The 22907-nt window shown below is 35.7% G+C and overlaps 2 protein-coding genes across 2 annotated transcripts; one reads left to right on the plus strand and one right to left on the minus strand.

Annotated features, from left to right (window-relative positions):
* The first annotated feature begins 6857 nt into the window (after positions 1–6857).
* LOC145044194 (putative glucose-6-phosphate 1-epimerase) lies at positions 6858–9546 on the plus strand. The gene is made up of 8 exons (XM_078993043.1): positions 6858–7085; positions 7790–7864; positions 7943–7999; positions 8083–8240; positions 8336–8467; positions 8605–8707; positions 8798–8897; positions 8991–9546. Exons 1-8 carry the CDS (start codon positions 7008–7010, stop codon positions 9206–9208), a joined length of 921 nt encoding a protein of 306 aa, XP_078849169.1. The 5' UTR covers positions 6858–7007; the 3' UTR covers positions 9209–9546.
* A 1716-nt stretch (positions 9547–11262) lies between these two features.
* LOC145040981 (chalcone isomerase-like protein 1) lies at positions 11263–12837 on the minus strand. The gene is made up of 5 exons (XM_078988857.1): positions 12586–12837; positions 12256–12348; positions 11639–11820; positions 11351–11442; positions 11263–11309 (listed from the first exon to the last, which is right to left on the minus strand). The coding sequence occupies exons 1-5, from the start codon at positions 12835–12837 to the stop codon at positions 11263–11265; spliced, it is 666 nt and encodes a 221-aa protein (XP_078844983.1).
* Positions 12838–22907: the final 10070 nt, after the last annotated feature.

Here is a 22907-nt window from a genome sequence, read left to right on the forward strand (position 1 = left end):
TGGCAACAAACCATAGATCCGAACAAATAATATCATATATGGCAACATATAACATTTAGCACATAAAAGCATTTTAGGCAACTTTCCTAAAATAAACTAGTGCTTGTGTCTAAGATCCAACAGACACACACCTCGCAATCTCCACTTAGAATGCTAAGTTTAAGTTTAGAAATCCTACAAATTCCTAGTTCGCTTAAACTAATGCTCTGATACCAACTGTGACATCCCCAAAATCTCGGCCAGAAAAGACCGATTTTCATTTATGCTTTTAAATATTTTCAGAGTAAATCCTTTTGATTTGAAAGAGTTGCGGAATTTGTTCCCAAAAACAAAACATGATAAAACAATGTTTACCAAAGCATTTCATAAAAGAAATGTATTTTTCATTATATAATCAAAACTCGTTGTCCACCTAAATTGAGCAACAAGATCTATAGACAATCTATATGTGTTCAATTTTAAGTGTACTAGAACGTGTTTCCCGCTTCCTGATATGCCCCAGCCATCAAGAACTTCAAGAGTACTCCTTACATCGGGTGAGAAGACAACCATTCAGAGAGAAGATAGATTCAAAATTTAATAACTTATCACTTTAGAGGGGCTGAGAAGTAGAAAGTTGCATATGCTGTGTACCAGGTTAGATTTGAGGTCACGCAAAGGAGACAGCATATGGCTAACAGATAGGAGGAATTTCATAGATGTAACATGCAGAAAAATAGAGTTGCATATGTTTCAATTCAGGTCGGTTCTCTTCCAATCACGCAAAGGGTGCAACATATGACTAACAGACGGGAAGAAAGAAAATGATATTCTACAGACCTAATTTATCGGAATTTACTAGTCGCCCCATCCAACCAGAATTAAGGACAGAATCCACACATCGAGGAAAAGTTAAACCACGGTTCCAAGTACGGGTTCAATTAATGTGACGAGTAGATTCTCATATATATCTCCCTGCTCAACCTATCCGAGCGTCTTATTGTCAGGCTGAACGGATCTAACTAGGTCAAAATTTGTCAAGTCTATAAATTTCCTAAGTTCAACTCTGCCTAGTCAAGTCCATTTAGAATCTTTCGTGCCTACCGACGCATCAAGTCAGAGCATAGACCCTTCAACTTTGGGTACATTATGCAGACTCAGGTTGCCTGTTATCACTTGATAATATCACTTCCCAAAACATCTCCCTCAAGCACATAACCAACATATTTTTTTATTTTCTAATTTTCTAATGTTTTTGGATTTTTGTTTATTTTTCTTTGTTTTTGGAATTTTTTTTTTTTGTTTATTTCTCCCCCTAAATTTGTGCATAGGAGAGAAACGAAAGAAAATGCACAAATTTAAACTATCTTAAAACAAAAATTTATCTTTGAAACGAATCAGCTTAATAAAAACTCAGGAGTATAGAGAAGAAAACGTAAACCGTAATTCACCGATTGAATCTGCATTCAGAAGGTCTGAGAACAGCAAGCATAATCTCATAACAGATCCGAAAATTCTTCATATCATTAAGCACTAACCCCTTGTGATCCCTTTTTTTCTTCCTTTCCCGCAAAGGACACATACTCTCAAATAATGTTCTGAGTGTTGTACAAATGAGAGATGTCCCCAATCATATGCCAGGAGCAACCACTACCAACAAAACCGAAGTCTGATGATATGCCTCCATAGCTGCTCCGACACAGAGCGGGATCAGTTGGTCTTTGGAACCCAGTCCATTTTGAAACTGGGTCGACCTTTGTCATCAATGCAGGTTACTCTCTCCCATGACATATCCTGCTTATCACAAACAGAAGACAATGAAATATTAGAGTCATTAGAAGATTTGGGAGTTTTCACCTTTGGTACCTATCTATATTCGGGTTTAACCCATTTCTTGTTCAGTCTGATGGATACCTCGGCACTTGATTTGGAACTTGAAGCCGGCTGCCGAGATGACTTTGACCTAACTGGTCTTGGCTTCACTGGAGCATCTCTTGAACTAGACTTCTGGGTCGGCATTCCCTTCTTGTTCTTGGGAGTTGGATGCTTAGCCTTGTGCGCATTCCAGTCATCATGGTCTGAACGTGACCTTGAGGGGTTTCTTTTGGAGTATCTCCCTCTTGGTGCGTTCTGCCAGCCTTGTGCATACTAAGGAACGTATGCGCGATTTGGACAGTTTCTGGCAATGTGTCCAGGTGTTCCACAGTGAAAACAAGTCCTTTTCTTCACTGGGAAATTGTTTCTTCCTTCCCCTTGTGGCCTATTTTTGCCTTGTTTCTTATTGTTCCCACATGCACACTTGCGACAGGCACTCTATTGCGTTGGAATTGGAGGCATGTATTTCTCAATGGCAGGTTTATCAGAAGCAGTTGAATTCGAAGCAACAGACTCAGAGGTCAAAGAGACATTTGTTTGTTCAGTAGTGCTCTCCTTGTTCTCGTCTTCTGCTACTTTACTTGCACATGAAGTAGCAACATTAGTATCTTCAATATTAATAACTCCTCCTGACACAAATCCAGCTCGTTTGCCATATCGAAGATGTGGCTCCCTATCAGTTTCATCATGTGTTATAGGGATGGATGTGTAGTTATGATTATAAGGAGGAGGTACACTATCATACCCTAGACCCTTATTTTGATTATCTTTGAATTTTAATTGGGTTTCAAACAAGGACTCGACTGTCTGACTTAACGCAGTATAATTTTTGAAACTGACATCAGTTTTTCCACACTTGATTTTTAAAGCGTCAAGTTCTTCAGTTACAGCAGCAAGTTGACTCTTAACATAATCATAATTTTCACACTTGTTGTTGTACTCTTCCTGAAGTTTCCTAAAGTCCTTGGTTTTTGCTTCTAACCCAGCCTTCAGGGGTTTCTGTCCTTTCCTGAGTTGATATCCTTCATATCTCAGGTCCTCAACTTCTCTTTTAAATAAATCAATTTGATCCCGAAGAAATTTAATCGTATCTTCACATGATTGAGAACATGAAACTTCACATGAATGAGAACATGACACTTCATTGACCGGAAGGTTTACAGAACTCTTTAAAGGGTCAAGCTCTTCAATTACTTCATCAATATTAAGACGATTGAGATCTTTTGTCTTCTTGATGACAACTACATTCATATCCCACGATTTTGGAAGTGAATTCAATAGCCTTTTGTTTATCTCATATTTGGTCAAAAAGATCCCAGCAATATTCATCTCAGTAGTGAGTGTGCTAAATCGCTGCAACTGAGCTTCCAGGGTTTCTCCAGGGATATAATCGAACATGTTGAAATTTTGTCTTAAGATATCCTAACGACTCTCTTTCATGTTTTCAACTCCCTCGAAGACCTTAAAATCAATTAAAAAACACAACTAGAAGCTAAAATAAAACTTAAAAGTCAAATTGAAAAAGTCAAACAACAAAAAAATCAAACTTGAAAGTCAAACCGAAAAGTTAAATTTGAAATTTTTAAAAATTAAACGAAAAAGTCAAAGTTTAAAGTCAAAGGTCAAACTTGGAAGTCAAAGTCAAAATTTAAGATCAAAAGTTAAAAATAAAAGAAAAAAATTAAAATATAATTTTATTTATTAATTTTAATTTAATTTATAATTTATTTATTTATTTATTATTATTATTTTGGATGAAAAAGGAATTTATAATTAAAAGAAATTGAGTTTTTGGGTTAAAGGCGTAAAAAATGCGAAATTGGAAATCGAAGATATGATATTTGAGATAAATCACGAAGGTATGTAACATATGTTAAGCTAGATCAACTGGAAGGCTTGCTGGCTGATGATGTGAGATACCCAGGTTCGAATCCTGGCAGCTCCAAAAGTCGCTCGTTTTTTTTTAATAAGTGCTGAACGAGTAAGAGGCTCCTGCTGAACGAGCAAATTGCTGGGCCGTGAACTGTCCAATGGCCGCAAACTCTGGTCGGCCGTGAACTCCGAAACCCTAGCCGCAAACACGAACTCCGCCGCCGGCCGTGAACAGTTTCCGGCCGAAAACTCATCAACGATTACGTGAAAAACAGCGATTTTTCGACTTTGAAGCCTTAAAACTCGATCAAAAACCTTTTTTTATGAAAAACACGAAGAACAAACCCCCCTTATTTTTGCGAGATCTATCCAAAAACGCAAGAATATTTCGAAATAAGATCAAATAATGCCCCAAATCTGACAAAATTGACTGATACAACTTGGCTCTGATACCAATTGTAAGTCCCTAATTTGTCTGTGTATCAATCAAATCCGTTTGATGGTGCGGAATTCCAATCAAACGGATAATGTCAGATCAAATAGAAGAGAAGAAGAAGAAGAATATGAATCTTTGTATGTATTGATATGAATGAAGATCCGGATACAAAAGATTCACACACACATAAAAGCTCATGTTTCTCTCTAGCCGTAAACTCTCTAGGGTTCATTAATATTTACTCCTCACCATAACACCTCTATTTATACTTGGAATATGAACCGGAAACAAATGGGCCGTAAATGCCGTAAACTAGACCATAAATTCATAAATATTACATAAATATTCATAAATATATATATATATATATATATATATATATATATATATATATATATATATATATATATATATATATATATATATATATAGATATATATATATATATATATATATATATATATATATCATTTTTATATGAAACATAAATAGATGGGAGGGTAAAACTTGCAAACAATTACTTCTTCCTTGTAGATGCGAAGACAACCAGAAAAATTTTTAATGAAAAATCCCCCTACTTTCCCCCTTCTTCCTTACAGACCAATTGATATCTAGGAGTAATTTAAAGAACATCCAAGTCTTTATTGTTGAAAAATTTAGGGCATTTAACTTCCTAAGAAACATGTATGAACAAATTTGAAGGATTGGTCTTGCGCTTGAGGATCAATGTCCGAGGATCTTTGAGGTGTGGGTTTTACCAGTAAATATGGGAAAAGTGGATGAAGGTAGTGGTTGGTTTCACCGACAGCAGAAGAAAAGAAAAGGGATGGGATTTCGAGAAGGATAAGGGGAAGGAAGCAATGGGAAAGGATGTACTTACCGAAAAGAAGGGGCAATGAGACGGCGATGACTGTTAGGCTCTCCGATGTGAAGCAGTAGTGAAGAGCTCCATTGTTGTTAAAAACATTTGGGGGTGGTTCTTAGTCAGGGTTTTTGCTCATGTGAAATTAAGGAAGAAATGAGAGAAACATGTACAATCAAAGTGAACCCAAGGAGTTTTGGGTGGTTCACGGTGGAAAAAGGAGAAAGTACGGATGGTGTGAATGATAGTTGATATAGATGAAGAATTTCAAATTCTTGGAGAGAGAGAGAGAGAGAGAGAGAGAGAGAGAGAGAGAGAGAGGTATTGATGGGGTGGGGAGGGGTGGAGGTTAATTTTTTTTTTGTTTTTAATTTTTAATTAAAAAACTATTAAAATAAATATAAAAAATTACAATTTTTAAAAGGGTAAAACAGTCATTGCAAGTCTGTAAGGGACCAAAACCACGAAAACTTTTTGATTTTGAACATTTCATACAAATTAAAAACTTTTTGGATGTTATTCATGATTTTTGACAAACCATAATGATCAATTTTACAGTATGATCTTTAAAAAATTTCAAAGCATATACACTCATTCTTCAAGTTTTTACCCAAAAGACCCATGTTACAAATGTTAGGGTCGGGTACTACAACAAGCATGTCTTTTCTTTGACAAGGTACAACTTTGAATTGTTCTTGGGATCATGTACTCAAGGGCTTGATATGGACCTTAAGAAAGAGTCTTTTCGTAGTCCTACAATTTTCTACTTGATTTTTTTTTTCACTCAAAAGATTATTTTCTGCAATATCAATTTTGAGACTTTATGGATTTTATCATGTCAAATAACGGGTCAAGTGTCGCATCTTCCTACTTTTGGGAAAGTGTGTGGGTGTACTACTCACTCTCATAGTGCTCCTATTCATTGTAACATTCATTTAAACCATGCAAAACATTTTTAAACAAAATGTTATTAGATCGCAATTTATGATTTGATGTTTAGATTTAATATATATTTGATTAAAGTTTGATTGTGATTTTGATAAATATAAAGCGACCAAGAATATAAGGAAGAAAAACGTGATGAAGTTGGTTTTATACAGCGAATAGAAAAAAATAATAATAATGACCGGCATAGGATATTTAGAGATAAGTGACAAAAGATGTTGTACTTATAAGTAGAATAACAATATACTATAACTTTCATCAATTTTAGGCAACATACTTTCATCAACTTATACAACATGAAACAAAATTTAGATTCCATAATCTAAAACATATGAAAGAAATATGTATAAGGTTGTAAACAAAAGAAAAGGTCGTGAACAAGTATGGTATGTGTTCGTTCATTTAAGTATTAATCAAACAAATAAACAAACATAAACACATAAATTAACAAAGTTTGTTCCATATACATTCACAAACAGATTTTGAATCATCAATAAAGATTTTAATTTATAAAGATCACGTAATATTATCCAAATATATAATTAAGACCTAAATAACGATTGTTAACGGACATAGATGAATACATTACAAAATGACCTCTCATGTGTTCTTTCGTCTAATTAAACAGACAAAAATGTAATGTATTTTTTTAATAAATAAATTCACTACAGCATTCACTAAACGTTCAATTTGTGTACACTGTGAGCTATATTATATATATGGTTTAAATATATTATCTTTTTATTATTCCATTATTCTATATCTTAAAATACAATATTACTTTTTTTTTTTTTATTTAATTTTTATGTAATGAAATGTTTTAGTAACTTGACTTTTGCGTTTATTGGACGGATGAAAATTAAATAAGCTAAGCGGTGTTCTTAGAGCTGATTGATTTTGATTCTATTTTTACGCTTTTATTTTTTCCATTCCATTTTTCTCTGTTTTTGTTTCTATCCTCAAATTTCAAATTCTCTTCCTCTCGTTCCTTTTCAATTTCTTCGTGATGCTCTCTAGGTTATTACTCTGAACGAATTTATGGCGAATAACATCATCAAAGAAGGCGATCGATCGCCTCGAATTATATTGCATGAGCCTACCGGATCAACGGTCGAGGTTCGTTGTTTTTTTTTATGATTTTGCTTTTATATTTGATTCTTTCGGTAATCGTGCATGACAGGTTTTTGATCCGGATTGAATGTTCTATTCGGTTTTTTGTATGTATAAGTTTGAATTTGTACTAGAGATTCTTTTCGTTAAACAAATTCTTTGGGCTGGAATTGTTACAGAATCAAGTGGTTGATGGATGCGGTTAGTTTACGTTTGCGTATGATGCCCTTAGGGCACATTTCCTGCACCAAAATTTCTGTTTTTCTTTTTGAAGTCGAAACGTAATCATTAGAAATATTGTGAATTTTTCCAATTGGTGATCGCAACTATTTGGGTAAATTATCAAACCTGTAAATTAATTAGCAGTGAGAAAGATGGAATCGATTATTGCATTTTTACGATCGCCAGTTTACTGGTTTTCAGTCATAATAAGGAATTTATCTAAAGTAATGCTTTAAATTTGAATAGCATGTATGGATGAGCCCTTAATTTTACCATAGCAGCTTAAAGTTCTAGGGCACCGTGTATAATTTCTAATGCCGAGTTTGTTTACTTCTTATTTCAAAATTCTGTTGCATGCTTTTTTGTACAACTGATCATCAAGTATCTTCTTGACTTCTTCCCCTATTTCTTAGAATAATTGAATTGGGATTCTTTTAGTTTATATGTGGATTCTTACTGTTTGATTGTATCTTTTTCAATCCAATTAGGTGCTCCTGTATGGGGCTCAAGTTATTTCTTGGAAGAACGAGCGTAGAGAAGAACTACTTTTCATGAGCAACAAGGTAAAACTGTCATAAGATATTAGTTTAATTATCCTTGAAAACTGACTATATTGACATGTGAACTTGCTCACCCTGCAGGCAGTTTGCAAACCACCTAAACCTGTCAGAGGTGGCATACCCATTTGCTTTCCACAGGTTTGAGTTAAAAAATCCATTCTCATATTAACCTTCTTTTTTCTCAATGAATGCACTTAAAATCTTTAATATGCATATTTCAGTTTGCAAACTTTGGTTCACTTGAGCAACATGGATTTGCCAGAAACAGGCTATGGTTGTTAGATGAAGATCCTTCTCCTTTAACTCCAGCTAACAATCAATCAAGTGCAGATCTTTTACTGAAATCAACAGAAGATGACCTCAAAACATGGCCATACAGGTTACTTTATACTTTCTTGAACTACTTTTTTTAGTTTCTGTTGATCTTTTCATTGCTATATGGATTCTGAAATACATTTTTTTTGTCTTTTGCAGATTTGAGTTGAGGCTCCGAATTGCTGTGAGTGCTGGAAAGCTAACTTTGATCCCTCGTGTGAGAAATGTAGATAACAAGGCCTTCTCGTTTACCCTTGCTCTCCGTAATTATTTTTCTGTATCTGATGTCAGGTTTGCATTTGCATTTGCCTACTCCATTTCCATAATTCTCTGCTTACCCAAAACTAGTAGCTCTTAGACTCATTGAAAAGACGCTATTGCCCTCTCGAGTTGTATTGATTTGCTTTCTAATTCATTTTAATTTGCAGTGAAGTACGTGTTGAGGGGTTGGAGACATTGGATTATTTTGATAATTTGATGAAGAGAGAAAGGTACACAGAGCAAGCAGATGCCATTACTTTCGATGGCGAGGTAAGAATGGAATGACTCATTCCATTCCTTCTGTCGTTTCATTCCATCCAATCATTATATAACATATTCATTTTCTTTTTTCTTTTAAAGATTGATCGAGTATACTTAAGTACACCTACCAAGATTGCCATAATAGATCACGAAAAGAAAAGAACAATTGTCCTACGTAAAGAAGGCATGGTGGATGCAGGTTTTTCTCTTCACCATCTTTCAATTCCTTAAAACTTTTTTTAAACCCAAAATTACGAAACCGCCCCTAACGATCATGTCCGCTTTTTTTCAGTTTTATGGAATCCTTGGGACAAAAAGGCAAAAGCAATACCCGATTTGGGAGATGAAGATTATAAAACCATGCTATGTCTGGATGCTGCAGCTGTTGAAAACCCAATAAATTTAAAACCATTTGAAGAATGGAAAGGTCGTCAAGAACTCTCTATAGTCTCCTCAAGTTATTTCAGTGGCCAATTGGATCCTCAAAAAGTTCTTAATGGTTTACGTTGATATAATCCATCATCCAGCAAAATTCCAAGATTACCCCTCCAGTAATTTTCCAGGTTTCTTACTTCAATTTTGCTGCTCTGCTTATCACATTCATTTCATGTTTAGGGTTCTTCAATATTTACCAAAAAAAAAAAAAACAAGCTCCATTGTTATATAAAAAAAATATATATATTTCCCTTTGATCAGTGAGAATGTAAAATGTTGCCCTCAGCCATGATCTGATCCAATCCACCTGGTGTCATTTTTTTTTACATGGGGTTCATGAGAATATATTATACAATATGTATCTTGATATCTTGTATTCATGCATTTGAATGAAATATTTTGCATTTAAGATACTTCTAAAACATGATTTTATTTATTTGTTGCTATTTTACAAATTAGGAGAGTGAATCCCGAATGTTTCTTTTGCTTCTTTGTCTAAAGGATCATGTCCTAGATACATACTACATGCATCAAAAAAACATTTTTTTAATTAAAATATTGCACCTTTTCTTTTTCTAAGGGGTTGTTTGATATGCCTCTTCCTGGGTCTGGTAAGAGGTTGGTCAGATTCAGACTGTTTGATAACATTTTTTTATGCATTTGATTTGGTTCTACACCGTCTTACTCGGTCCTGGACATAACCTATGTTGACTCGATCACATCTGATTCGATCCTAGACTATCAAACTGCCCCTAAATTATATGGATTTTCAATGATACCCTTATATTTATTAGTTTTTTATAAATTTGATTTAAATCTTTATTATTACAATGAATTTTTAAATTTTACGTTACTCAACTTTTATGGTTTCAACTTTCGAGTATAGTTGATTTATTGCAATTTTGGTCTTCATAAATGTTTTTTCTTGCAAATTTGGTCCTTATTTGAGGTTTTTGTAACGTTTTGGGTCCCTTGTCCAAGTAATATAGTCATTTTACTTGGAATGGGACCAATAACATTACAAAAACCTCAAATAAGGACCAAAATTGCAAAAAACTGGCTACACTCATGGACCAAAATGTAACTTACTCTAAAGTAACAAGTGTAATCAAAATAAATTATTCTTATATACTTAATTTCGAACTAATTATCTTACTAATAAAACTAGGGCTGACAATTCTCGACACAACATGTGACACGACCCGCGACACGACACGAAATAAATGGCTTTGGGTTGAGTTTTTCAACCCGCCAAGCCGCTAACCTGCCAACCAGTTTATTAAACGGGTCATATATGGGTTTCTCAAAAAATAAGCGAATTGACGTGCCAACCCGTTTATATTCTTAATAACAAAAGATTATTTTATTTTTAAATGTATTTATATATCAAGTATTAATATTTAATAAGTATTATATAATATATACCATTGATTCATAGACCATTTAACTGTTTTGACATTTTGACTCGTGGTGAATGGTCTAAGGTCGTAAGTCGTAACCTATAAAGCTAAGTGTGTAACACGTTTCTATTACGTTTTTAATTTTCATTTGGATGTTTAGGATTTAAATGTCTAAAATTCGGACCCACAAGCCCGTCAACCTGTGAACTCGTATAAATAAATGGGTTGGCGGGTCATATATGGGTTTATGTTCCAAACCCGTCAACCCTTGACCTGTATATTTAAATGGGTCGTGTTTGGGTTGACATATTTTGACCCGCCAACCCAGAACACGACACGATTGTCAGGCCTAAATAAAACAACGTATTTTTAAATAAAAAAGTTTACATTTATAGGACACATTTAAATAAGTTCTAAACACAATAAACTATCGTGTTCAAAATTATTTAAAAGTACATATTTTTTTATATAGGTTTGAAACATAAAAATTAAATTTAATATATATCACAAATTAATATCAATTTAGTTTAAAATATAATTTCATGAGTAAAAAAATATTACAATTAAAAGGGAAATATACAGAAAAGTCCTTTTATTTTGGGAAAAGTCTTAATTTTTTTTGAACAAAAAAGTTCCGATTATTTAATTTTACATGATAATCTATCATTTCATATTAAAATAAAAATAATGTCTTTTTCGTTAATCTTGGCAAAAAGTAAAATTTATGACTTAATCAAAAATTTTCCAAAAATAATGAGATTTTTCTGTATATTTCCCTAAATTAAAATATCAATATACAATTAAATAAACTAAATACCTTTTGTTTCTAGAACATATCCTGGAAGGCATGTGATCTCAATTTTAGAACCAGGAATCAACTTGATGTCATCTGTTGCTTCCCTCAAAATCCTTCATTAACAACAATGGATTAGCCTCAAATATGAACTAAATGCTAGAAATATCAAGGAAAATCTACCTAATAATAGCAATAGCAGTGAAAATTGTTGTGTATTTGTTTTATCTAGAAAGCAATGAAAGTAGGATGCTGTTTTAGAATAAGCAAAAACTGCTATTTTGATGGATTTAAGCATTAAAAATAAATCACCTTTTTGTGAGGTGATTGTTTTTCCCAGGTCCAAGTTTCCTAATAGTGGCTCCTAAACCTTCATTAAAGTACTTCCTTACCATGCTCATAGTAAGATGACCAAAAACAATCACCATTCTCGCTATGATCGCAACTACATTATCAACCAGTATAGCGAATAACGGTAAATAGCGACAAGCTACCTATATGCTATATAGCGATAGCGATGAAATAACGAACGCTATTTCGTATTTAGCGGTAAGCATAAAAAAATTAACAATATTTATTATGTTCAAATATTGTAGTTATTATAAATTTATAATCAATAAATAAGGAAACAAACCATTAAACTACAAAAAACGTTCAAAACCTCGACCCTTATCGCTTTTATTTTGATTTATCCCTTAAAAAGGAGAAAAAAAAATGAATAAAAAAAATCGTAAAGGTCGCTATTTGTCGCTAAGCACTCAATAGCAACCATGTACCTACCTATACACTACAATATTCGCTATAGCGACCGCTATGGTCGCTATTGACAAATATGTCAACCACCATCTCATACATCTCTTTCATAACCTTTGGCGAAATCGATTTTGAAGATCTTGTTATCCGCATATATCCTTGCAAAAATAGCAAACCTCAAAAACCATCAATGTCAAATCAAAACAGTAGTGTGCTTTTGTAGGGATACATGCAGATAACCAGACCCATCTTTGGTTATCCACATACATCTTTACAAAAGTAGCAAAAAGTTAGAAACGAATGAATGCAAAATTTGTATCATTGGATTGTACAGTACAACCACTATTCCATCCAAATACAAACCACCTTTTCTCTTTTCTTACTTTTGCATGGATGCTTGAAAATAAGCCGACCTATGTTATACTACCCACGTATATCCTATCAAATATGAGAAATGGTGCATGCAGGATTTGTACTTGGATGGATTGGTGGGTTGTACTACGTACTGTACACAACCCACCAATGCAATGCATCCGAGTACACAATGTCCAACTATACATGACAATGTATAAGTACCAACCAAAGCTATAGATCTTTAGCGACAACCCGAACACGTGTTTCTTCCTTAAGCCAATAGCTTTCAACTCTTTTCCATCAGTTAACTTAATAGGAAGTGAAACACCCGTTATTGGTTCAATTTTTTTCACATCTTTTTCAGATTCATCATTTGTGGTGGTTGATGACGTGTGTAAGTTCATGTTAGGATTAGGACAAAGTAGGATATAGGAAATAGGAAGTAGGATCCATATATTTTTATTATTTATATATATTGGTTGGTTAGAAACGGTTTGGAATGAGTCGGATTTGGAGACGGAAATTTGGAGCTGTTAAGAATGTAAAACCTTTTTTCACGTCTAGATGATGATGTCAAGGAATGTACAATTATTGACGCATGATGTACAATGCAGTAATGCTAGATGGATGCGTGAAACTAATGAACAAATTGATGATATATGTGTGATATGGATTATTAGGTTATGGTGGCTTGTTGAATTTGAGTTAAACTGATTATGATTTGTTGGGTTGTTAGTTTTAATACGTGTGTTTTGTTTTGTTTTGTTTGGATCAATCTAACAATAGTACAACACCTTTTGGAACGGATTGAATATGCCAAAAGAATTGTAATTTGTGGTATCTTTGATAATAAAAATTGAAAATTTATTAAAAAAATTACCTATAATCTAAAAAAGTTATGCATGTTCCAGTTATATAAATGGAGTATTTTTGGTCTTTCAATAAAGAAGGAATAATTGAACAGAATTGTTTTCGGTCACCTTCTTTAATAATGGTGAAATCCATCAAACATAGATTTTGAAGGAATCTTGCCACCTGCTAGAAGAGTATGAAATGGAATCGTAAATTTCCAATCTTTTTAGAGAATTTATGAACAAAACATGTAGCCCTCACAATTGTGTTAGGTTCAAATTGACGGGTTAGTGGGTCATAATACATTGACCCAACTCAATCCATATAATATATGGATTGACAAGATGGAAATATCAACCCAACTCAATCCATATAACATGCTTAAATATATGAGTTTGCGGGTCACTGTGTCGGTTTCGGGTCAAAGAGTAGACTGTCATTTAAAGTCACAAATTTTAGATAGTTTGTATAAAATACTTAAATTGTTAATTTAAATATAACGTTAAATGGTTAATTTAAATCAAAATATCAATTGAACTTAAAACAAATCTAAAGATTATTTTATAAATAGTTAAATATAAAACTTTAATTATAATCCTAAATTAACTCAAACATTTAAAAAAGCTTTTTTTCATAAGAGTTTCTAAATAAATTACTTAAAAATAATATATAACAACAATAGTTAAAACTTAAAAGTAACATTATTAAATTGTATTGTTACCTTTAAAAAAATAATATTTTATATTTTATGTAATTACAATGATATAAATTAAAATTTTAAGGGAATGTTATTTTTTAAATTTAATTAATCAGAACAACTATAAATAACATTAAACTATATATTATATTTAATTTTATTCATGAATAATTAACGGTTAAGATCATTGAGACAACTAAATTATATAGATTTACTAGATGTCTATATTATCATATAAAATAATCAACGTTTTATATCAACTTAGTATAAGAATGATTATATCGAAGTTAACAACAATTCTATTGCTATATTTAAAGAACATATATTTGTAAATATTTCAACTATATAACTATATTTTGTGCAACGTGTGGGTATTCACATAATGATGGTATAGCGAATAGAGATGAAAGGAATATTTATTAAACTTTATAAACAAGTGTTATCTAACTAATGAGATATCTATGTGTATATGATGTAAGGATGAGTATAACCGAAAAAGTGACACACAACCAAATAGATAACAACATGCATATACAAGCCTTTAACCTGACTGGACCATCTCGCAGGGCCTACAGCCTATCTGGACCACTCTTTGGGTCATCGGCTTGACTGGACCGCCTCGCAGGGCCAACAGCTTATCCAAACCGCCATGGGTATCTTTGCCTTCAGCATACGCAGTTCCGCCTCAACCCAACAAAACAATAACATGGCGACTTGTGTACCCTATAAGTATGTCTTGCATATTCACATGCATCCATGTTAATTTTTAATGAATTATGTCATGTGCACGCCCCAAGTATGCATGGCGTAAGGACCATTTTGAAACAATTTTATACTTTGAGTCTAAAAGGAAAGTACCTGATGTCTGGGTGTTACATTTCTCCCCTACTTGAATCAGACTTTGTCCTCGAAGTCCGATGCTACAAAAAACTCTGGGTAATGCTCCCGAATCTCTTCATCGGGTTCCCAAGTCCATTCGGAACCTTTCTAATGCTGCTACCGAACCTTGACCAGTGGTACCACCTTGCTGCGCAAGGCCTTCGTCTTCCTATCCAAAATTGTTACTGGCCTCTCAACATAATTAAGGCGCTAATCAACATCTATATCGTCCAAATGAACCACTGCTAAATCATTAACTACACTTTTCCATAGTTGAGAAAGATGGAATGTGTTGTGAATCTGACAAAGCTCCTCAGGTTGATCCAGTCGATAAGTGTAATGCTCGTAAATTTAGGATACACATAAGTAATAGTTATTAGAATTAAAATCCTTGAATAAGATAATCTATAGTTGTGTGCGCTGCAGACTACATAATACAAGTTTTGTATTAAGGAAAAATAGAAAAAATCAATCGAATCGTCCGTAAATCGTAAAAATAAGTGTGCCAAAACACACACACACACACACACACACACACACACACATATATATATATATATATATATATATATATATATATATATATATATATATATATATAGGAAGTACACGTCCCGTTCCCGAAAAAATTAATTTCATAGAAATCTGACTATATGTGAATTAGATATGATTTTTATAAGATATAAAAGTCAGCCACGCACAAGGAATATGTGACATTAAAAGGTACGAAGATAATGGTTGACTTTTGGGTAAAGTCACCAAGATGAAAGTCGTAGTACTCTTTAAGACATGAATTTTGGTAAAAGGAACACCACAATCGGATTTCGTACGAGAAAGTTATGATTTAAGCAAAATCATATAATAAAAACATGGACAAAAAAAGTCTAGAATTAACTGATGGAGTCTAAAGGAAAGTTGTGGATTTCTTCAAAAGCTTTCCGGGGATATAAAGAACGTCAAATATAAAGTGTTTATGAAGAATTTATGGAATTTACAAAATCTGCATTTTACACCCTACACTGTGCGTGATAGGTGCACAACGCGCACTTTTAGAAGGTGAAAACACGGACCACGAAGAGCCTGACATGTGAAACAAAGTGATTGAGGAGACATCACCTTGGAATGTGTGACGTGCACCCCAAAATCAGCTATAAATAGGAGGCCAAGCCTCATTTATTCCTCCACACCTCTTGTATCATTCTCTCTTGATTTCCTTCGATTCTAGCCTCATTTTCCTTAGTTTAAGTCTTCGACGAAGCCCTCAAGATTTGGTGTCATTATCTTTATGGGGTCCGTTGTACCATTTACACGGACCATAACAGTTTGAGGTATCTTATGGATCAGTCCAATCTGAACATGATACAGCGTTAATGGCTAGATGTGGTGAAGGATTATGATTATGACATCCTTTACCACCTGGGGAAGGCCAATGTTGTGGCCGGCACGCTTGGCCGCAAGGCAGCCCCAATCAGTGATGTTTGCCTAAGGATGACGTTAGTGACTCCACTGTTGGAGCAGATCCGCGAGGTGCGGGTCGAGGGCATGAAGGAGGAGCGTCGAAAGTGCGAGCGGATCATAAGCCAGGTGGCCTCATTAGACTATGATAGTCGCGGATTGTTGACCCTACATGGGAGGTTCTGGGTACCGTATTGGGGCGGGGTACGACAGATCTTGATGGATGAGGCCCACAAGTCCAGGTTCTCCATCCATCCAAGGGCGACGAAGATGTATACAGATCTTCGACCCGACTACTGGTGGCCCTACATGAAGCGGGACGTCGCCTGGTACGTTGAAAGGTGTTTGACCTGCAGAAAGGTCAAGGCCGACCACCAGAGATCTCACGACAAGACGCAGCCGTTGGACATCCCCATGTGGAAATGGGAAGATATTACTATGGATTTCATCACAAAGCTTCCCACGACTGCTCAGGGAGTGGATTCGATTTGGGTCATCGTGGATCGATTAACCAAGAGTGCCCATTTCATACCGATCCAAGAGAGCATCTCGGCCGAGAAGTTGGTTGATATCAACATTCTAGAGGTAGTAGCTCGACACGGAGTGCCAGTCTCGGTGATTTCGGACCGAGACGTGCGGTTTACTTCCAGATTTTGGAAGAAGTTTCACGATGAGTTGGGTACTCATCTGCATTTCAGCACTGCTTTTCACCCACAGACGGTTGGTCAGAGTGAGCGGACCATCCAGACTCTGGAGGATATGATGCGGGCGTGTGTTTTAGACTTCGGAGGTAGTTGGGATACTTACCTTCCTTTGGCTGAGTTTTCCTATAATAACAATTGTCATGCGAGTATTTACCGTCCTCCCTTTAAGATGTTGTATGGGAGTAAGTTTAGGACCCCGATATGTCAGGGTGAGGTTGGCCAAAGGGTCATGGGGAGTACCGAAGTGGTACTCGAGACGATGGAGAGGATCCAGCGGGTGCAAAGCAGGCTTTAGACTGCTCAGAGTCGATAGAAAAGTTATGCCGACAAGCGTCGTTCAGACCTGGAATTCCAGGTGGGGGATATGGTACTCCTGAAGGTGTCACCTTGGAAAGGTGTCATCCGATTTAGGAAGCGGGGCAAGTTGGGCACCAGATACATTGGACCTTTCAGGGTTGCAGCCCGGGTGGGCAAGGTGGCGTATAGGCCGAACCTGCCAGCCAAACTCAGCCAGATTCGCAGTACTTTTCACCTCTCCCAACTGTGGAAGTGCCTGGTGGACGACTCGACAGTGGTGCCTTTGGATGATATTCAAGTGGATGACAACCTGAACTACATCAAGCGGGCAGTAGCTATCCTCGACAGGAAGTCGAAGGATCTGAGAAACAAGAGGGTGTAACTAGTGAAAGTGCAATGGCAGCACCACAAGGACTCGGAATGGACCTGGGAGCTGGAGGACGAGATGAGGGAGCACTACCCCGAGCTTTTTCCGGATTTAGCAGCAGACTTCGAGGATGAATTGTAAAATAAGTGGGGAAGATTTGTAACACCTGGTTCCTGATACATATTTAAATTCAAGTAATGTTGTGATTTACTCTGGTAATCGGCGAGTTGGAGGCCCAACTCGTCGAGTAGACTCGACATTATGCGGGGATTTTTAGTGATCTACTCGATGAGTCGGGAGACCGACTCGGCAAGTAGGAGTTGTCTGGACAAAACCCTAATGTTTAGGTTTGCCCCTATTTAAACATTTTATCTCGTCCCAAACCAACCTCCATCACCCTCCCAACTCAGAGAAGCCCTAGATTGAAACCCTAAGCCCTCATTGTGTGTTCTTGAGCCTTTTGGTGCCTTTTTGTGTGTGTTTGAAGTTGGAGAATAAGAAGGAAGCTTGGAAGTTCAAGTAGAAGCTAGGAGATCCATAAGTTTTACTCCGTTCTCAGCTCATTCAAGGTAAAAAATTGGAACCTTGACCATCTATCTCTTAGATTTTGATTTGGGGTTATTTATACCCTTTTTATGAGTATAGAGAAGTTAAAATCGGATTTTGTAGGTATGCTTGAAGTTGCACTTTAGATTTGGAACTATTAGGGGTCTTTATGGCATAAAGGTGCCAACTTTGTTGCCATAAACACCCCATGCATCTTGTAGACCTCCTTTTATGGCTTTTTGAGCCAAAGGCCCCATGCATGTACATCAAGTTTGTAGCTTTACGTATAAAATGGACCCTAGGAGGCTAGATCTATGGTATTGATGCGTTAAGACCCATTATAATCGACTGTATAGTTTTGGACAAAGATGGACTCGACGATTCGTTCTTGGGACTTGGTGAGTCGGGGTGTATTTTCCACCAAATCCTTTTTGTTTATGGACTAGATGTTAAGATCAAAGGTTCTCCAGTTTTTTAGGTTCACTAGGGACCTAGAAATCATAGCATAGGACTCGACGAGTGGATGAACAGACTCGGCGAGTTCAAGGCAATGTCCCAACCACATGAAGACGGACTCAGCGAGTCATAGACTGAACACCTTCTTATGGATGATGATGGACTCGACGAGTTCAAGGACGAACTCGGCGAGTCGTTTGAAGATAGTCTGATGTGTTTTTGAAGGTGAACTCGTCGAGCTCTTGCTAGACTCGACAAGTAGGGACGGGGTTATGGAATTATATGGATATGGGGACTTGGCGAGTTGGTGGACCAACTCGGCGAGTCGAGTCAACCAGATGTTGACTTTGACTGGATGATTGACCATTGACCAATGTGTTGACCTTGACTTTGTCTTGGACTTGAGTTGACCCTTGTAAGGGTTACGAGTACGAATTGATAAGTTAAAAAAGTTGTTGTGTAGGGATTGAGGATTCGAGGAGAGTTTGTTTTCATACCGAGATCAGTGCATACACTACACGACTTTGAGGTGAGTTTTCTCCCAGTAGGAGTGGGTCTATGGCCACAATGCCGGCCCACAAGTAAGAGTATTGGATAGATGATCGTCTTTGTGATAATTATCTAGCGTTGATATGAAATATGATTATTATGCCTTATATGATTATTGTGCTTGATATGTGTTAGCAGTATTAGGGGGTGAAATAGTCCCCGGTTACCGGTTGAAAGATACCGAAGGGGAGGTTAGTTCTCGGTTACCGGTTGAAAGATACCGAGGAGGAGCCCAGCTCCTGGCTATGCCCGACAGATACTGGTTTAAATATACCAAAGATTATGCATTATTTGGTATGAGTATGATGGGGGAACTCACTAAGCTTTGTGCTTAGGGTTTTTAGTTTTGGTACCTCTTCATCTAAAGGGAAGTAGTCGGCGAGGTAGCAACGCATCACACATTCACACATTATATTCAACATTTGAGAAACCTGGGATTGTAATCTGATATTATACTACTTACGAATATGGTTTTGAGACTTATGATTTGTGACTTTATGTTTGAAAGGATTTTAAATGTTGTTTTCCATTAATTATTTTACAAGTAATATACTTTAAAACAAATAAAATTGAGTCTTGATTTTGGGATGTTACACTGATGGTTGTGGGGCATTGACCATTGTATGTTTGATATGTATGGTATGAGTTATTTTGGGTAACTCGCTAAGCTTCATGCTTACGATTTTTAATTTATGTTTTCAGGTACTTCCGAATCGAATGGGAAGAGCTCGGGGAGACCGTGACGCATACACCATGATTTCTGCCTTATTTGACTTTGATGTATCAAGATGATTGATTGACATACTCTGATTTTCCTTTATGGTTTTATGAACATATTTGGTTTCAGTTTTTATTATTATGAAAATGAAATTTTTGGTTTTGAATTTTGAGACGTCACAAATTGGTATCAAAGCCTTGGTTTGAGGGATTCGGACATACTTACGGGTGTGTCTCAATTTAAACTGAGGATTTGGTAGATTTTTCATAAAATAAATGTTTTATAAAAATGGATTCTCTGATAAAAGAAAGGGTTGTTGTGCATGCAATCGACCGAGTTCAAGTAAGATTTCCCAAAATACCCATACACGTTTTATGTTATGCTCTGAATGGTGAATCTGTGAACCGCATGCTACATTAAGGCTAAAGATTTGCTCAGGGTTGCATGATAGAATTCTAGGAGGGATGTATTTATGTTCACATTGCATGAGCTTGTAGAATTGCATGCTAAACTGATCAATCAGTGATAGGATGGCCTGCTTAGGTTATGCCTTAATTCCGATTACTCAAAGCTGGAATTTTTCTTGCTTTGTGCTTTTAGGAGTTCCCATTAAGATAAGCTAACTAATAAGGGAATATGTTAAGTTACATATTATTGAGACTATACAATTTAGAAGGTTGGGTTTTAACTCTATTGCACAGCTCTTGTTTAAGTTTAACCGTTGTAGTGTGAGACCTTTCATTCGAAGAATTATCTGGTGTTGGTGATATGTAATAGTATTCGTGGGCTAGTTAAAGGGTGTTATAGGGAGTTCCTTTTGCAACTGATGGCAGAGGGTGGTGAGGTGGTAGCCCTAGGAAAACCTAGGAGGTGATTCGATGCCAAGAACCTTGTCTTGGTGAGGGTTTTTTGGATTGATAAGGGAGTGACTTGGGTGATCCTTGAGGAAAGTACGGATAGATGTTAAAGGTAGTATGGGCCCGTATTACTGGAAGCAGAGGATTCATACTCGAGTCAAGGAAATTCACGATGATACCAGGGAGCATATAGAGTTTAGGATTCTTCGAGTGATTTTCTAATGCTTTATATGGTTTATGTTTCAGTATGATGGTCAATCGAGGAGGTTCTAGTGCATATGGGGGTGTCGATGCTAGTGTTGATGATGGTTCAGGTTCAGGCTCTAAGGCTAGGTTTATGGATAATCGGATGTGGGAGTTCATGTCAACAGAGATTACCCGCAATATTCTTGAGCAGAGATTACCCGCAATATTCTTGAGCAGACTCCTGTGATCTTTGGCACGGTCAAATAGGGTATTCTGGAGATTTTGGGTGAGCGCTTGGGCGCTTTTCATTTTGATATTGCAGTGATGATGGGAGCTCGCACTTTGACCTTCCATGAGTTTCGGGCATGTAGATCCCCGAAGTTCTTCGGGAAGAAGGACCCGATTACGAGCAGGCGTTGGTTGGTAGACGTTGGGAATACCTTCCGATCTAGCCTCTGTCTTAAGGAGGCAAAGGTTCGACTTGCATCCTGTCCTCTGAAAGATAGAGCTCAAGACTGGTAGGAGGAGGTTGGACACGCCTTGGGAGGCGAGGATGTTGAGTCGATGAATTGGTAGGATTTCGTGACGAAGTTTCGGGATAAGTTAAACATTTTAATTTGTTGGTTGAAGGCAATATTTGATTAGTTTTACCCTAAATAATCATAAATCCATACATATGAAGAAGTTTATTTATTTATAACTGTATGTATGTTTATTGTTTTACTTGATTATGTATCCAAACACCAAGTTTTGTTCCTTTATCTTTTCTATCAATGTTGTTGTTGACACCACCACGATATGGTTATGTTTCAGTGCAGGGGCATTTCCATCATGTCTGACACAAATACATTTTAATTCTTTGTGTTGGTTCTCTTTTTGTTGCATTGGTCCCTGTTGATGGAAGTCTCATATTTAAATTTTATTGAAATGAAATCAACACCCTTTATGTACTTGCATTTTTTTTGGGCTTTCACTATTTACTTTGTTTTGAATTAAAATAATGCAATTGTGATTTGGTTGTTTTAGGAAAGTTGGATGTTGTAATTTTTACTTGGACATTTATACCCTTTTGGTCATATATTATTGAGTTTGTTTCGATTGAAAATCAGTTGATTACTTAATTTTCAAAGTTTATGTATTTTTAACCGTATGTATGTATGTATGTATGTATGTATGTATGTCAATTGTTTCCTAAGGTTTACTTTTTTTAACAGGTTTGGTCCAATGTCAAAATGACACATGGGTTTATCCCTCTGATGTGGATATGCTTAAGAATGTTAAACCTGATGAGGTTGACATGTTGTTACAGGTAAAAGAATACATGTGTATACATTCTCATTTTAGTTTTTTTTTCTTACTTTCAACACATTGTGTAATAATACCAATTCTACCACATGTTGGATGTAATGCCAATGTGTTTCTAAATGTTTTTTCCATTTTAATGTGCTAATAGTTTTGTTCTTACTCTACTTTTGGATTGTTTATTCCCGCATAATTTTATTTTGTATACCTTTCAGAGGTAATCTTGAAACCTTGCAGGGACCATTTATGTTAATTTTGTCTGCTAACTTTTGAGCTTTTATGCATTTTGTATGCCCGTAAATAGAAGGTACAGAGGGTATTTGGTTAAGTGATGTCACATACTTTTAAGTCTTTATTGCTTATATTATAGTGAATAGAGGAAAGGATTATATAGGGGTATTTTTGTCTATTGTGAGAAGATTTCAAACAAATAACATTGTACTTTATGAAGTAAAATATTTTTTCCTGTTTTGTATGTGTGTGAGAAATAAACATAACGTATAAAATTATATTATTTGACCTTAAGACCTTTTAAGTGTAGACATTTAGTGGTCAGATATGTTAATCCAAAGAGTTAAAAGTGATTTTCTTTTAGGACGTGATTAAAAG

The sequence above is a fragment of the Lactuca saligna genome, chromosome 4 (genome assembly GCF_052625555.1).
Source record: "Lactuca saligna cultivar CGN05327 chromosome 4, ASM5262555v1, whole genome shotgun sequence".
In the NCBI taxonomy this organism is placed as follows: domain Eukaryota; kingdom Viridiplantae; phylum Streptophyta; class Magnoliopsida; order Asterales; family Asteraceae; genus Lactuca; species Lactuca saligna.